General features: G+C 36.3%; 1 protein-coding gene across 1 annotated transcript in view; it reads right to left on the reverse strand.

The window, feature by feature from the left end:
- LOC106786167 overlaps window positions 1-18,360 on the reverse strand; it is a 76,098-nt gene that overhangs the window by 4,995 nt on the left and 52,743 nt on the right. Inside the window, 47 exon segments of the mRNA XM_014747277.1 lie at window positions 20-202; window positions 290-502; window positions 622-813; window positions 898-1,110; window positions 1,189-1,557; window positions 1,647-1,841; window positions 1,925-2,122; window positions 2,204-2,416; window positions 2,506-2,859; window positions 2,950-3,138; window positions 3,220-3,489; window positions 3,568-3,888; window positions 3,998-4,321; window positions 4,739-5,062; window positions 5,158-5,457; window positions 5,544-5,849; window positions 5,943-6,242; window positions 6,331-6,687; window positions 6,772-7,098; window positions 7,182-7,499; window positions 7,597-7,902; window positions 7,993-8,292; window positions 8,374-8,706; window positions 8,809-9,114; window positions 9,204-9,527; window positions 9,610-9,927; window positions 9,999-10,304; window positions 10,376-10,678; window positions 10,757-11,089; window positions 11,179-11,497; window positions 11,576-11,892; window positions 11,984-12,301; window positions 12,393-12,698; window positions 12,774-13,070; window positions 13,150-13,485; window positions 13,569-13,883; window positions 13,961-14,281; window positions 14,349-14,663; window positions 14,762-15,067; window positions 15,191-15,496; window positions 15,589-15,918; window positions 16,031-16,342; window positions 16,420-16,731; window positions 16,820-17,122; window positions 17,238-17,543; window positions 17,616-17,915; window positions 17,997-18,320. Coding sequence (XP_014602763.1) covers window positions 20-202; window positions 290-502; window positions 622-813; window positions 898-1,110; window positions 1,189-1,557; window positions 1,647-1,841; window positions 1,925-2,122; window positions 2,204-2,416; window positions 2,506-2,859; window positions 2,950-3,138; window positions 3,220-3,489; window positions 3,568-3,888; window positions 3,998-4,321; window positions 4,739-5,062; window positions 5,158-5,457; window positions 5,544-5,849; window positions 5,943-6,242; window positions 6,331-6,687; window positions 6,772-7,098; window positions 7,182-7,499; window positions 7,597-7,902; window positions 7,993-8,292; window positions 8,374-8,706; window positions 8,809-9,114; window positions 9,204-9,527; window positions 9,610-9,927; window positions 9,999-10,304; window positions 10,376-10,678; window positions 10,757-11,089; window positions 11,179-11,497; window positions 11,576-11,892; window positions 11,984-12,301; window positions 12,393-12,698; window positions 12,774-13,070; window positions 13,150-13,485; window positions 13,569-13,883; window positions 13,961-14,281; window positions 14,349-14,663; window positions 14,762-15,067; window positions 15,191-15,496; window positions 15,589-15,918; window positions 16,031-16,342; window positions 16,420-16,731; window positions 16,820-17,122; window positions 17,238-17,543; window positions 17,616-17,915; window positions 17,997-18,320 — 13,938 coding nt within the window.

Raw genomic sequence — 18,360 nt, forward strand, 5'->3', positions numbered from 1 at the left:
AATTATGAGAAATACTTACGTTTGAAACAACCAAGTTGTGGATTGCCAGAATAACCATGTGGACACAAGCATGACGGATAATGATTGGCCACTATGCATTTTGCATTTGGTCCACAGTTGCACGGATTTATACAGACACCGTTAAAACATGCAGTATTTCCGGCGCAATCACTATTGGACGAACATTCCGTAACAATTTCAGCTATAACAATAATTTTAGTTAAGACATTAAATTTATTTTTTAATCAATATTTGTTATAATACTTTTTGTTAATAACGTTTAACTTACGTGGTATGCAATTTATTCTAGGATCACCGATGTAACTTTGTGGACATTTACAAATAGAATCATGATTTTCTACATGGCAAAGAGAGTTCTTTCCGCAGGGTTTAGCAGCAATACAAGGATTTAAGCAAAGAGAATTAATGCATTGTTTGTCTTGAGCACAATCGCTGTTGCTATAACATTCCGGTTGATTTGGTGGTAATGGCAGGAACGTAACTGGAAATAATAAATATATCATTTATAATTTTGTAAAACTTACGAAAAATCGAATGGGGCAAGTTCTAAACAATGTTTGATTTATTATATTCATAATTAAGAAAGAAAATTTGTTATACCTCTCGTGCATTCGACGTAACCATCGCCAGTAAATTCAGATGCACATACACAGGTAGCAGTATGATAAGTTGATTTGCATTGAGCATTATATCCACATTGTATGGTGTCGCAAGCTTCAACGCATCGTCCATTTAAACATCTCTCGTTGTCATTACAATTTTGATCCAAGTGACATTGGACATTAATCAATTCTGTATATCAGACAAATATATGATTAATATTAATCTAGAAAAATAAATTTGGCATATCTATATCCTAGACGTCAAAAGTATTACCTATTTTAACGCAGTTCCCGTTGATGTCCGTAACCGTGTTAGGTGGACACAAACAGATGATCGTACGAAGTGGAATAGTATTTAAAACTTTACATTCTTGATCTTGAGTGCACATGTTAGTTGGTCCGCATGGATCTTGACAGCGTCCATTGATACATGCCAAGTTAGATTGACATTCTATATCTTCTAGACACTCGGGTTGAATTTCTATTCCTGAAATAAAATTGTATTTATTATATCGAAACTGTTATTATAAGAATATGAGTATGTTGAATTAATCGAAAAACTTACGATTGCATTCAACGTATGGATTTCCCGATGTTCCCGTAGGACATATACATTTTGGTTGATGATCTCTGCCAACGCAAGTAGCAGTTTCAGCACATGTCTCGGAATCGCAAACGGGTCGACAGATTCTGTTCAATCTGTCGCAAAGTTCATGATCCGCACAATCTTCGTTGTAATGGCATATCGTTGAAATACATGCGACGTATGGATTACCCTGTTTGCCTTGAGGACAAACGCATTGAGCTTTATGTTCTGCAGTTGTACATTCTGCTCCTCGGCCACACGTAACTTCACCAAGAAGACAAGGTGAAACGCAATTGCCATTCTGGCATGCTTTGTCGTAAGGACATTCACGATCAGTTTTGCATTCAGCTGCAAATTATAGAAAAAAAAAACAACGTAATATTATTTAGTAAACGTTATGATTAATATTGGAATTAAATTTATATCATAATACTTACGTCTGAAACATTGTATTTGTGGATTTCCTGCAAAACCTTCTTGACAATGGCAAGTCGGGTGGTGTCTATTAACAATACATTCAGCATTTGATCCACATCTGTTACTTAAGCATGGGTCTTGACATAAACGATTCATACATGCTTTATTAGACGGACATTCGGAGTTTGATTCACATTTAGGCAACGCGTTGTTTTCTGTTTAGAAGAAACGTATTATGATTATTATTAACAAGTTCTATAAATTTGATATACGTTATAATATTTAATATTCTTATTACCTTCGAAACATATTACAAATGGATCACCAGTATGTCCTACAGGACATTGGCAAATACGACGATGGTTTTGTACATAACACTCTGCGTTGGTGGCACACGGATTAACAGCGCATGGATTGATGCAACGTTGATTTAAACACGCCATATCCGAATTGCATTCCGAATCACTTACACATACTACGCCAATTTGTTTGTCAACTATAATAGAAGAATAAAAATGAAACATTAATCAAGTTTAACAATAATTGTCGTCATTATTAATAGCGAATGTGATTATACCTGGAATACAGGCAACCGTTGCGTCTCCCATGAAGTTTCGTGGACACTCGCAAATCATAGTTCTCATTGGTAAAGTGTCTACGACACTGCACCTGGCACTAGCGATACATGGTTTAGTTTCTGTGCATGGATCTTTGCAAATTCCGTTGAAACACGCCAATTTGCTAGGACAATCTACATCAGTTTGACACTCGGGAACAGGTTTCTCCAATTCTATAGATATAAATATATTTTATAATTATAATTTACTATGTGTAGGCTCAATAAGATTATTTTAATCTTAATCAGAAGTATATGTTTACCTAAAATGCATGATGTATAAGGATCACCGATATAACCAGGTGGACACTGACAACTTGGTCGATGATTAATAACGAGACATTGAGCAGTCGAAGGACACGAGCAGGGATCTGTACATTGTAAATTTTGACATGCCAAGGATGGTGCACAATCATTATCACTGATACATTCTGGACGTTTGCATAATTGATAAGGATTGCCCAAAAATTTGTCAGGACAGTAACAACGAGCTTTATGATAACCATCAGCAGTACACAATGCATTGATACCACACTGCATTACTTGACAAGAATCGGTGCATTCATTGTTTATACAAGATTGAGTCGATGGACATTCGTTGTCACCACGGCATCCAACTAAAATAAGAAATTAAGATTATTTACAGTATTATATACAAAATATGTGTAGAATTATTTGTTGTTGTCGATTAAAATACTGATACATACTTTTGTGACAATATTGTTGAGGATTACCAGTGAAATCTTCATTACAAACGCAAATTGATCTGTGCATTTGAACAAAACAACGACTGTTGAGACCGCATGAATGAACACTGCAAGGATCTATGCATTTATTATTTGAACAAGTTTTATCGTTCGTACAATCGGTGTTATGTGTACATTCCAAACTCGGCACTGTAAATTTGTAATAATTAATTAATCATTTTACACGTAATATAAATAAAATTATATAATTTATATGTATTAATAATTTACCTTCTTGAGTAGTAATCGTGCATTTTATGTAGGGATTACCCATGAAACCACTTGGACAAGAGCATACTGGCTTATGATTAATGGTCTGACAGATGGAATCTATTCCGCACGCATTGATACAAGGATCCCTACATTTTTGCGCTAAACAAACTTTTTCCCTTGGACAATCGGAGTTTATTACGCATTCTGGATAAATGCAATAAGCTACATCATTTCTTACTTTACATTCGCCGTTATAATTGCATGGTGATGAACTGCACGGATCGATTTCTACAGCAATAAATATCGATTAGTATAAATTCGTATTTGTTAAAATCTTTAAATGAAGTAATAATGAGATGTACTAACCAGTTTGTTGATAACATTCGATGAATGGATTACCAATCAATGGAGGAATACAACTGCATAATGGACTATGATTGAGTACTTTGCAGGTTGCTTTGATTCCGCATACATTCAACGAACACGGATTAATGCACTTGTTATTCATGCATGCTTTATCAGCTGGACATTCAGAACTAACGACGCATTCTGGACGACAACCATTTATATCTGTTGGTGTACCTAACATACTAGGAAGGCACTTGCAAATTGCTGTATCTCGTACCGTTTCGCAGATAGTATTTGGTCCGCATGGTGAAGGATGGCATGGATTTGGTCTGATTGGTTCTAATCATAAGAAATATAAATTAATAATTATGAAAAATGTACTCTTTCTGTAGAAATTATTGCAACTGTATTAAGAATTGAATTTTAAAAATATATATTTTATTGTTACCTTCTGGTATAAAGCAATGAGTGAATGCATCTCCAATGGTTGGTGATCGACAGGAACAGATAGGTATGTGATTTGATACCGTACAAATAGCGTTAATTCCGCAAGTACCGATGCAAGGATCTTGACATTTCGTTCTGACGCATGCTTGAGATTTTGGACAATCGGTGTTCAATAAACATTCTGGTTGACAACTAAGATAAGGATCACCTCTGTAGTCTGGTATGCATTCGCAAACAGCAACGTTGTTTATTTCTCGACAATAAGCGTTGGAACCACACGGTGATGGACTGCATGGACTTAAATTCGACGGTGGTTGAGCAAACACTGCAATAAAATTCAATAATTCGTTATTTGTTATTATTAAATTACGTACGTATGTGTTAATCACAATTTGCCTTAATCTATGTAAAACAAATAATAATAACAGCAAGCATTTTTTTTCTTTTTTTTTTTACAAATATTGTACACGTACTAAAAAGCAATATTTAAAATATAAATTTGGTCAATTAAATATATAAATTGAAATAAAAATGTTTTTGATGAGAATGTATGATTGAAAATGTAATATATATATATGTACAATCTAAGGCTATTGTACACGATAGTGTAACATGCATTTTGTGCATATAATATCATTTATACAATATTTACAAACTCAACTGAAATATATAAGATATTATAGTATGTAATAAAAATTACATTACTGGTAGCATGACGAATAAAATGTTAAACTTTTCTTACTCGTAAATAAGTAACACATTCTAAGTGGGTCTCCTGTATATCCTTCTAGACAATCACAACGAGTTTGGTGAAGGGTAACTTGGCAAATTGCATTAATACCGCATAGTCCAACACAAGGGTCACTGCATTTTTTATTGATGCATGATTGATTGGCTGGACAATCAGTATTTATAGTGCACTCGGGTCTACAATTTGGCGGAGATCCTATGAAAGTGGATAAACAGGAACATAAAATTTTCTGCTCGGTTGATACTGTGCATTGTGCATTTTGTCCACATGGTGATGGTTTGCATGGATTTCTTGAAGGTTCTTCGTATGGCGGGTCTAACAAAAAATTATTGTTTATTTTTCTATTCAAGGAAACTTTGTTTTATCTTGGTAGGTTGTCAAGAATGTTTTAAAGGTTTAGATAAACTTACTCATACGGAAGCAATTGACGAACGGATCACCGGTATATTGTTGAGGGCAGCTACAAATGGCATTATGATTACGGACCGAACATAATGCATTGTAAGCACAAGCATTCTCACAAGGATTTTGACATTTATTATTGATACAAGCTTTGTCTTGTTCACAGTCGGAACTAACAACGCATTCCGATCTACAACTGGGTGATACTCCGATATAACCAGGAAGACAAGAGCATGATGCTTGTTCTCCGAATTCGTGACATACACTATTGGGTCCACACGGTGAAGGATTGCAAGGTGTTTTACGGGCTGTGTGATTATATTTTAAATTTAGATTAGAATATTTTTTGTCTGGTAATTATTTTATGATTAGGATTAATAAATAAAGGACTCACATTGTACACGTTTACAGATACTGAAAGGATCACCCTCATATTGTTCGAGACAGCTACATGTTGGAATATGATTAACGACAGTGCATTCTGCATTTTGACCGCAGATGCCAACACAAGGATCGAGACATTTATTATTTATGCAAGCCCTATTGAATGGACAATCAGGATTTTGTATACATTCTGGCTTACACTCTTGATATGGGTCACCATGATATTCATTTATACATTCACAAAGTCCATTACTACATATAGCGTTCAATCCACAGGGAGATGGATGACATGGGTCGGGTGATTCGGGTACTCCAACTGTAGAATATTGGAATATGTTACAATGTGAAGAACAATTGAATGTATCAATTTTCATAAACATATTGCAAGGAAATTTTTGAAGTCTCTTACATATTGGAACAAGAATGCAGTTGGTAAATGCATCCCCGGAATATCCATTTGGACAAGTGCAAGATGGGGTATGATTTATAACAGTACAAATGGCATTTGTTCCACAAGATCCAGGACATGGGTCCTTGCATTTGTTTCTAATGCAAGCTTTGTTACTAATGCAGTCAGAATTGATTGAACATTCTGGACGACAATTGGGAGGTGTACCTATGTAATCTTCCAAACAAGAACATGATGGGAAATTTTTATAATTTTGACATAATGAAAATGGTCCGCATGGAGATGGTATGCACGGGTTTCCAGGTTGCGGAAAATCAAATATCGCTAAAAGAGAAAAATATATTACGATTAAATAAATACGATTACACAATCTTTTAGAAGAGTGCATGGAAATCTTATGAATTTGGAATTGTAGTCGGTGGTTATCACTTACAAGGTATGTCAAAGCATCTAACAAATGAATCTCCGGTTTTATCGCTACCGCAACTGCAAATCGGACTATGATTGATGGTTTCACATCGGGCTTCGACTCCACATACACCAGGACAAGGATCTACACATTTTTTATTTATACACGCTCGGTTCATAGGGCATTCTGTGCTGACAACACACTCTGGTCTACAATTTGGTGGAGCTCCTTTGTAATTTAACAAACATGAACAACTAGCCTTTCCATTGGTATTAAGGCATTGACTGTTTGGTCCGCATGGAGACGGATCGCATGGGTCTTTGGAACTTGGCGTGACTGTGGAAAATATGTTATTGCATGATAATCATTTAATCGATTTATGGGTTGACATCAAATATTTTGGAACATTGCTAAACTTACGATATTGTTCGATAGGATTACAACGAGTGAATGGATCACCAGTGTACCCAAATTGACAATTACAAGATGGTATATGATTGGTAGTGTAACAAACAGCATTCAAGCCGCATGTTCCGGGACAAGGATCTTGACACTTATTACGTACACATGCTTGATTAAGAGAACAATCGGAATTAACAACACACTCGGGTCGACAACCTTCGTATGGGTTTCCATAAAATTCAGGTATACACGAACAGAATGCTGTCTCGTGAGATAGACGACATTTAGCATTTGTGCCGCATGATATTTGTTGACACAAATCAGATACCGTAGGTACTTCATATACTACGATCCAAAAAGAAAAAAGATGTTACTTATATTTATGTATAAAATGCATGTATGTATGGTATCCTTCTATTTAAACCTACATTGTTGCGGGTAGCACTGTGCAAATGGATTACCAGTGAAACCATTGGTACATGTGCATATGGGAATATGACTGACTGTACTGCATTCTGCATTAATTCCACATGATCCTGGACAAGGATCTCTACATTTCCTGTTGATACATGCCTGCTGAATTGGACATTCGTTATTGCTAATACATTCGGGTTTACAATTTGGTGGGCTTCCATTATATTCGGGAAGGCAAGAACACGATGGTGCATTATTTAAAACTTGGCACAATGAATTTGGTCCGCAAGGTGATGGTAAACAAGGATTTACCGGAGGTTTCGATTCTGATACTGAAACGTAAGATACGGAAAAGTAAAAATTAAATTTATATACGTTAGCAGTTATTTTCGAATAAAAATTAAACAATTTGGTTAGTGAAATTCTTACCTTGCGGTATACATTTTATAAATGGATCTCCTGTATATGATGCTGGACAACTGCATATAGGATTATGATTGATTACAACACATTCTGCAGATATATCGCATGCCCCTGCGCATGGATCGATACATCTTTGATTATTACAAGCTCTGTTACGAGAACAATCAGAGCTTACAACGCATTCTGGTCTACAAGAAGGTGGTGTTCCTTTGAAACCAGTAATACATGCGCATACAGCAACACCATTAATTGCATTGCAATGACTGTTCGGGCCACATGGAGATGGATTGCAAGGATTCTTTACTGTTACATCTAAATAATGTGTCATTAATTAATTAGCAATGAATATCAAATCTCTTTTCAATTTACCAATCTTGCGGATAATATTTCAAGAATACAAACCTTCGATAGGAGTGCAAGAAATGAATGCATTACCGGACATATTTTCTGGACAACTGCACATAGGTAAATGATTAACGATATTACATTCAGCATTAATGCCACAGACACCAATGCAAGGGTTTTGACATTTATGCTGTATGCAAGCCTTATTACGAGAGCAATCGGTATTAACAACACACTCGGGACGACAACCAACGTATGGATTTCCAAAATATTCTGGTAGACAGGTGCAAATACCTGCATTACATTGAGTATTTGATCCACACAATGATTCTTTGCAAGGATCAGTTGGTTCAACTTCTGTGAAAAATGATAAATTATTGATGAAGTTAAATTATGTAAATGTATATAAAAAAAATATAATTTGTTTAGGAATCTTACCGCTTGTTACAGGTTTGGGATAGCAGTTATCAAAAGGATCACCAGTGTAACCTTCAGGACATGTACATACTGGTGTGTGATTAACAACTGAACATTGTGCATAGAGACCACAAGATCCGGGACATGGGTCTCTACATTTTTCTCTCATGCAAGCTTTATTGGCAGGACAATCTGAATTAATAGAACATTCCGAGCGACAATTAGGTGGCACCCCAATATAATTATTCATACAACTGCATACTGGTACATCGTTAACAGTTTTACACATTGCATTAGGCCCACAAGGAGATGGTGTGCACGGATCTTTAGGATATACATCATCCGGTTTTGGTGCTGTTGAAAAATGTAATTAATTTTGTTTTATAATTGTCAATGATAGTTTGATTTTTTGTGAAAAGTATTTGAAAACAAATTAATCGATTGATAAATATTTACCCGAGAAGCAGTAAACGAAAGGATCACCCGTCATATCGAATGCGCAACTACAAATAGGACTGTGACGTATAACTTTGCATTGAGAATTGCGTCCGCAAGTTCCAGGGCATGGGTCTACGCATTTATTTTTGATACATGCTAGTTTCGAATCACATTCTGAATTAATTACGCATTCCGGTCTACAGTTTGGTGGAGTTCCTATAAATTCTGGTAAACATGAACAAACGGCTTGATCGTTAATATTTTGACATCTGCTATTAGGACCGCAAACTGGTGAACTACAAGGATCTTGTTCTTTATCGATAGCTACAAGTATAATAAATTATTATTTACTTATTTGATTATTATGAATTGAAAAGATATTTCATAGAAATAAAAATCATTAAGAAACTTACGTTCTACCATTTCGTAGAAACAATTTGTGTATGGATTTCCAGTGTATTGCGACATACAAGTACAAATAGGTAAATGATTGACAACTTGACAGTCTGCATTGGAACCACAAGTACCAGGACATGGATTTGTACATTTAGATCTAACACAAGCTAAATTAGAAGGACAGTCAGAGTTGATTGAACATTCAGGACGACAACCCTCGTAAGGGTTTCCTATATATTCAGGTAAACAGGAACAAGTAGCAACTTCTTGAAGTTTTCTACAAACAGCATTTACTCCGCAAGGAGACGGTTGACACGGTTGATCTAATTGTGGTGATTCAGCTAAAAAATTTGTATCAAAATGAAATCATTTGTTTCCCATGTACATTGGTTTTAGAGTAAACAGAATAAAGTTGTCGCTTACTCTGTTTAATTGTGCATTGTATAAATGGATCACCAGTATGACCATAAAGGCAAGTACATGTGGGTATATGATTTAATACGTGGCATTCCGCATTTAAACCACAAGAACTTGGACATGGATCAACGCATTTGCGATTGATACACGACAAGTAATTACTGCATTCACTGTTACTAATACATTCGGGTCGGCAATTAGGTGGTGTGCCAATGAATCCATCTTTGCAAGAACACGATGGTGCGTTATTTCGAACTTGACAATAAGAATTAGGACCGCAAGGTGATGGTTGACATGGATTTAAAGTTTGTGGTACTTCATCGGCTTAATAGAAAAATAGTTCAAAAATTAATACATTGTTGGTTCCATGAGAATATACAAATATTAATACTTACGTTTAGGTATACAACGGACAAATGGATCTCCGGTAAATATGGGTGCGCAACTACAAATAGGATTGTGATTAATTACTTGACAACGAGCCGATATACCACACGAGCCTGGACAAGGATCTCTGCATTTCATATTAATGCAAGCTTCATTTAATGCACAATCAGTGTTAACAGTACACTCTGGTCGACATGCTGGAGGATTTCCAATATATCCGGAAACGCAAGAACAAACGGCTTGCCCGTTAAATTCTTGACATCTGCTATTTGGTCCGCATGGCGATGGATTGCATGGTTTAACAATTTCTGGATCTATAAAATGAATTGTTTGTAAGGTATATATGAATGTATCGTATGTAAGAATTAGCATTATGCTAATTTACCTTTTACGGGATAACACGCAGCAAATGCGTTTCCTGACATTCCATCAGGACAACTGCACATTGGTGTATGATTTATTACAATACATTGTGCATTTTTGCCACATGCTTCTGAGCATGGATCAGAACACTTGTTGCGGACACAAGCTTTATCTAATAGACAATCTGGATTTTGTACGCATTCAGGACGGCATCCATAATATGGATCTCCATGATACTCTGGTAGACACGTACATGTGCCGTTATGACACATTGCATTTGAACCGCATGGCGACAAATGGCAAAGATCTTGTAAATCAGGTGTAGCTGTAATCATTTTTCATTATGCAGATAACTTGTGGGATATAAATAATACAAATTAGTTTCATAAAAGATTTCACATACGTTCTGGTTCTATGACACAATTGACGAAAGGATCTCCCGTATAACCATTGGGACATACACACATTGCCATGTGATTGATTACATAACAATTAGCTCCGATACCGCAGGAACCAGGACAAGGGTCTGTACATTTCTGTCTCAAACATGCTCTACTACTAATACATTCAGAATCTATTGTACATTCTGGTCGACAATTGGGTGGACTGCCGATATAATTTTCCATACAGGTACACGTAGGTATTCCACTATTTTTACTATCTTGACATACGGAGAATGGACCGCAAGGTGATGGAACGCATGGATTTATTTGTTCAGGTCGTGGACTGAGTGGTACTAAAAAAATAAATTCCATTTTGTAAATTAATTATACAATAAAATAAATGTTAAACACTTGAGGTAAATAACAATTGTTTTATACTTACGTGCAAGGTCGAAACATCTTACGAATGGATCACCAGTTGAACCTACTTTGCAACTGCAGATCGGGCTGTGATTGATTACTTCACATCTTGCATTAATACCACAAATTCCTGGACAGGGATCTATACATTTACGATCTTTACATGCACGGTTTGTCGAACAATCAGAACTAACAGTACATTCTGGACGACATGCAGGTGGTGTTCCAATAAATGTAGGCAAACAACTACAAATTGCTTGATTATTTGATACACGACATTGACTGTTTAGACCGCAGGGTGAAGGAACACATGGATCTGTTGGTTTAGCTATAAATGAAATCTAATTAAACCTATTTCTTTGATAAAATCATGTGTCTCGGATCAAATATTAATAATATAACTTACGTGTTTCTTCTACAATGTTACAATACAGGAATGGATTACCAGTATATCCACTTTGACAAGTGCACAAAGGTGCATGATTAACGACTTGGCAAACGGAATTTTGACCACAGAAACCTGAACAAGGATTTTGACATTTTGATCTAATGCATGCTTGATCGGCAATGCAATCACTGTTTATAATACATTCAGGACGACAGCCTTCGTAAGGATTTCCAATGTAATTTGGTAAACACGAACAAGATCCAACACTATTCGATTCACGACATAATGCATTAGATCCACATGGTGATGGTAGACATGGTGTTACTTTCATACTTGTGTCTTCGTCAGCTACGCATATGTATAATGTTTTTTTTTTTATTTTTTTCAATAAAAAAATTCAATTATTTATGCAACTATGACACGACTTAATATTACTTACGTTTTTTTGCAGTACATTGTATAAATGGATCACCAACAAATCCTGAAGTACATACACACATAGGTGTATGACTTATTACTCTACATTCTGCATTAACACCGCAAGAACCTGGGCAAGGATCTCGGCATTTTTGATTGATACAAGCCAATTGTGTAGAACATTGACTGTTGCTAATGCATTCTGGTTTACAATTCGGGGGTGATCCTATGAATTCTGGTAGGCAAGAACAAGATGGTGCATTGTTTACGACACGACACTGACTGTTTGCTCCGCAAGGTGATGGTTCGCAAGGATTAGTAATGCTAGGTTGTTTTTCCGCTACATTTAAAAAAATGTTGTTCGAATGAAATATACGTAAATTAAAAATATAAAAATGTATTTGCTCGAAAAATTATGACTGATTACTCACGTATGAAAATGCACATGGTAAATGGATCGCCTGTTAAATCTGCAGGACAGCTACAAATTGGATTGTGATTGACTACCAAACATTGTGCTCTGATACCACACGTTCCGCGACACGGATCTATGCATTTTTGATTATTACACGCCATGTTCGATGGACAATCAGAACTGATTATACATTCGGGTCTACAATTTGGTGGGGAATCCAAATATCCAGGAATGCAAGAGCAAACTGCTTGGTCGTTTATTTTTTTGCATTGGCTATTCGATCCACAAGGTGAAGGATTGCATGGATCTTTTTCTACAGATGCTATAAAAAGATATCATAGTTATTGATATGTCATGAAATATAAAGCTAAATGTGTGAAACAAAATTTTGTCATACCTTCTACAGGTGAACATAAAATAAATGGATTGCCTGACATTCCTGATTGACAAGTACAAATAGGAATATGATTTGCAACAGTACAAAGAGCATCTCGGCCACAGATTCCTGTACACGGGTTTCTACATTTGTTATTAATACAAGCTTTATCTCTTGGACAATCGAAATTCAAGACACATTCTGGACGACATCCTAAGTAAGGATCTCCTTGATATTCCGGTAAGCAAATACAAATTTCATTGATGCATTGCGTGTTTGCACCACACTGTGCACATGGATTTTGTTTATCCGTTTTGTCTATTAATAAATAATAATAATAAATTTATCGTATAATTGTAATACTTATGGGTTAATCGTTATTTCAATTTTATCTTACCATCTTCAATTTTCGGAATACATTTATCGAATGGATCACCACTGAATTTATCTGGACAGGTACATACTGGTATATGATTGATAACAGAACACGTTGCTCCGATTCCGCATACGCCATTACAAGGATATTGACATTTCTTTTGAATACATGCTTCATTACTTGGACATTCTGAATTGTTAATACATTCTGGTCGACAATTAGGTGGTGCTCCTATATAATTTGGTGAACATGCGCAAGAAGCTTGTCCATTAATGTCACGGCATTCAGAATATGGACCACAAGGTGAGGGAACACATGGATTAACATAAAGTGGAAGAGTATCGGTGGGTCTATCAGCTATAATGATACAAATTATAAAATTTATAGATGAGTTTCAACTCAAAACGCATCTCTGACGCATCAAGAATCATATATCTTACGTGGAATGTTAAAGCAGGAAATAAGTGGATCACCCATAAATCCAGGTTGACAAGAACATATTGCATTATGATTGATAACTTCACATCTGGCATTTAGACCACACGAGCCAGGACACGGGTCACTACATTTTCTATTTATACAGGCTAAGGCAGGAGAACATTCGGCACTGACTGAACATTCAGGTCGACATCTTGGTGGAACTCCTATAAAATCGGCTAAACAGGTACAAACTGACTGTCCGTTTACAACACGACATTCACTATTTGGTCCACAAGGTGACGGATTGCAAGGTTTGCTAATTGCATCTTGAATATCTACAAAAAAAGTATTAAAACTTATCAAATGTTGTTACATTGTTTACGAGCATTCTAAAGTTAGTATAACTACGTACCCATTCCTATTGGTTTACAAGACGTAAATGGATTGCCAGTGTGTCGGGGATAACAATTACAAATTGGTAAATGATTGATAACTTGACATTCAGCGTTTAATCCGCAGGTTCCAGGACAAGGGTCTGTACATTTGGAATTGATGCAAGCTTTACTTGCAGGACAATCAGAATTTAGAATACATTCGGGCCGACAACCTTCGTAAGGGTTGCCGTTATAACCAGGTAAGCAAGCACACGAGCCTACTCGATTCAATTCTTTGCAAATTGCATTTGAACCGCAAGGAGATGAATCACATGGCCCTGGTTCAGGAAGTGGCAAGGCTAAAAATATAACAATTGTTACGAAATGGTTCGGATTATTGGATTTATAATCTAAATTTATACTTACGTGCTTTAAAGGTACATTGAGTGAAAGGATCGCCAGTATAGTCATTCATGCACGTGCACATTGGTGTATGACTTACAACATGGCAATTTGCATTGGAACCACAAGCCCCAATACATGGGTCTTTACATTTTTGATTAATGCAAGCCATTTGAGTAATGCATTCATTATTATTAATGCATTCTGGTCTACAATTTGGTGGAGATCCCGAAAATTCAGAAAGACACGAACAGGACGGTGAATCGTTAATTACTTGGCATTGAGAATTAGGGCCACAGGGCGATGGTTGGCACGGATCTATTGGTGGTTGTTGTTCCACTGTATATAAAATAATCATTTGTTTTATTTAATGAGATATTTTGCAAATAAATGAGGAGAAATAAATGACATGGAAAAATAAATGAAATATATCTTACATAAAACCATGCAGCGTACGAAAGGATCACCGGTATAACGCAATGGACAACTACAGATTGGATTATGATTAACAACATTGCATGAAGCTTCTATGCCACAAGATCCAGGACAAGGGTCTACGCATTTTTGATTGTTACAAGCTTCATTTTGTGGACAATCAGTGCTGACTATACACTCTGGCCTACAAGTTGGTGGAATTCCTAAATATCCTTTTATGCAAGAACACACAGCTTGTCCATTTACTACACGACATTCGCTATTAGGGCCACAAGGTCCAGGGCTGCATGGATTAATAGGAGGTAAACCTAATAAAACAAACAATTGATTATAATATACGTCACTGTTTAATCGCAATTTTAATCGATCATTTACCGATTAACTGCAATTGATAAGTAAGAAAAATAATTATTAAATCATTTTGGAAATACCTTGTACTGGTACGCATTGACTAAATGCATTGCCAGTCATATTTCCAGGGCAACTACACATGGGTATATGATTGATAACATTACATAAGGCATTGACTGCACAAGCTCCCATACATGGATTTATACATTTGTTTCTAGAACAGGCTTGATCTCGTAAGCAATCTGAATTAAGGACACATTCTGGTCGACATTCTTGATATGGGTTGCCTTGGAAATCTGGTAGACAAGTACAGGTACCGTTGGAACATTTCGCATTTGGACCACATGGTGATGGATTACATAAATCAGCAGGTATAATTGGTGGTGCTAAGGAATTCAAGAATTTATCAGGGTTATCATTATTTTTCTAATGTTAGATTTTCGTATATCATCTGTTTTTTAACATGTAAAAAGCTTACGTGTTGCAGGTAATAATCGGCAAAGAGTAAATGGATCTCCGGTGTATCCTGTTGGACACGTACACATTGGAATATGATTAACTACAGCACAAATAGCACCTGAACCACATGAACCAGGGCAGGGATCTCTACATTTCGTTTCAAAGCAAGCTTTGTCACTTGCGCATTCGGAATTGATGGTACATTCAGGTTTGCAATTTGGTGGTTGTCCAATGTATGTTTCTAAACATGTACATGCAGGTGTACCGCCAATGTTTTTACATTGCGAGAATCGGCCGCAAGGGGATGGCACACAGGGGTCTTTTTCAACAACGCTAGGCATTGTTACAGCTGAAAATGATAAAAGTAATAGACAAAAAAATAAATAAATAATTAATACAAAAACTTGGCAAGTATAAAATGTTCTTTGCAGTCATAACATATAGATTATTGGGGATCTTACATGGTATGGCTGTGCACACTGTGAAAGGATTACCACTGTATCCAGGTGCACAACTACAAATTGGACTGTGATTAACAACAATACACTTTGTGTTTAATCCACATGGGCTTGGACAAGGGTTGATACATTTGTGATCCTTGCATGCAAGTTGAGACGGACAATCGGAACTAACAACACACTCGGGTCGACAGCCAGGTGGATTACCAACGTACGTTGGTAAACAGGAACATACTGGTTGACCAGATATATTTTTGCATTGACTATTTGGACCACAAGGTGACGGGGAACAAACATTCTTTTCCTCCATAAATGCTGAGAAAAAAATGAACATGGTTAATAGCTGTTCTTAATACTTGAAACACTTCAACAAGAATATAATTAAAACTTACTATCAATATTACAGAAAGAGAATGGATCGCCAGTGTATCCTGGACGACAAGTACAGAATGGTTGATGATTGACAACTGCGCATTCAGCATTTTGCCCACACATGCCGGGACAAGGATCTCGACATTTATTTTGTACACACATCTGATTAGATGGACAATCAGGATTGATAACACATTCAGGTCTACATTCTTCGTACGGGTTACCAATATAATCAGGTGGACAATAACAAACACCAACGTTATTCTGTTCTTTGCATATGGCATTCGTACCGCAAATATCTTCGGAACAGGGAGATGGTTCTGGGCGATATACTAAAACAATGAAAAATTATACATGAGAATGAATTGTATAAAGTTATTCCATGATTCTACATAATTATGATCTTACATATAAACGAACAGCTGGTATAAGGGTCCCCGGTATAACTGTTCGGACATACGCAATGTACAACGTGATGAACAACATGGCATTCTGCATTTGTACCGCACAAACTTGGGCACGGATTTGTACACTTTTGTTTAATGCAAACTTGGTTGGCGGGGCACTCGGAATTAGATATGCACTCGGGTTTACAATTTGGTGGTGCGCCTTTATATTCGGGAAGGCACGAGCAAGAGGGTGACTCATTGACAACTTGACAGATAGCGTACGGACCACATGGTGATGGTTGACAAGGATTTACAATTGGTGTGTAAACTTCGTCTGTAGGAAAGTATACGTAATTGTTTAAGTGTCATAAAATGTGGACGATTCGTGAATAATATTGTGAATGAATTTTTGTTTCGTTTTGTAAGATTACAAATTGATTGCAGCTTACTTATAATATCGCATTTGATGAAAGGATTTCCAGTATAGCGTTCAGGGCAAGAACAAATTGGATTATGGTTGACTACAATACATTCTGCTTGTAAACCACATGTTCCTGGGCAGGGATCTTCGCATTTTTGATTTCTACAAACTTGATTTATTCTACAGTCCGAATTGATGGTACATTCGGGTCTACACATTGGTGGTGTTCCAAGATAATTAGGTAAGCAAGCGCATACAGATTGATCATTGAAAGAATGACAAATACTATTGGGACCACATGGTGATGGTTGACACGGTGTTTTAATAGCTGGAGCTATATATAAAACGAATAAATATAAATAGTCTGTCCTATGAAGTGAACATTATTTCATTAAAGCATTAATACCTTTTATAGTCTGACACGAAATAAGGGCATTACCAGTTGTACCATATGGACAACTACACATTGGAACATGATTGAAAACGTTGCAAATAGCATTTTGTCCACAAGTCTGAAGACAAGGATCTATACATTTGTTTCGAATGCAAGCCTTGTTAATTGCACAATCTGAACTGAGTACACATTCAGGTCGGCAACCTACGTAAGGATCACCGTAATATTCGGATATGCAAACACATTTTTCCTGTTTACATTCGCTGTTAGGACCACACGCATTGCAAACATCATTTTCCAATGGGGCTTGAGCTATATTATGAAATATTACATTATTGATTTATAAATAAATAAGATGAATAATTTTGAAAAAGGTTTCACTTAGTTCCTTACAGATTGGTTTGTATTGACAGCTGACAAATGGATCTCCCGTGTAACTTTCGAAGCATGAACAAATTGGTAAATGATTATGAACTGTGCAAACAGCATTGAGACCACAAGATCCAGGACAAGGATCTTGACATTTCTGCTGTATGCAGGCTAAATTACTTGCACAATCGGTAGACGTTGTGCATTCGGGTCTACATTGTGGCGGAGAACCAATATAATTTTGCATACAAGAACAAGATGGTGATCCATTGATGTTACGACAATGCGAATTTGGACCACACGGTGATGGAATGCAAGGATCCTTTTCGGGTTCAAAATGTGGTATTGCTAAAAGTAACGAATATATATGATGAAAGTTTGTTTGTCG

Source organism: Polistes canadensis, unplaced genomic scaffold, assembly GCF_001313835.1.
Source record: "Polistes canadensis isolate GaletaPanama2010 unplaced genomic scaffold, ASM131383v1 scaffold_67, whole genome shotgun sequence".
NCBI classification, from domain to species: Eukaryota; Metazoa; Arthropoda; class Insecta; order Hymenoptera; family Vespidae; genus Polistes; species Polistes canadensis.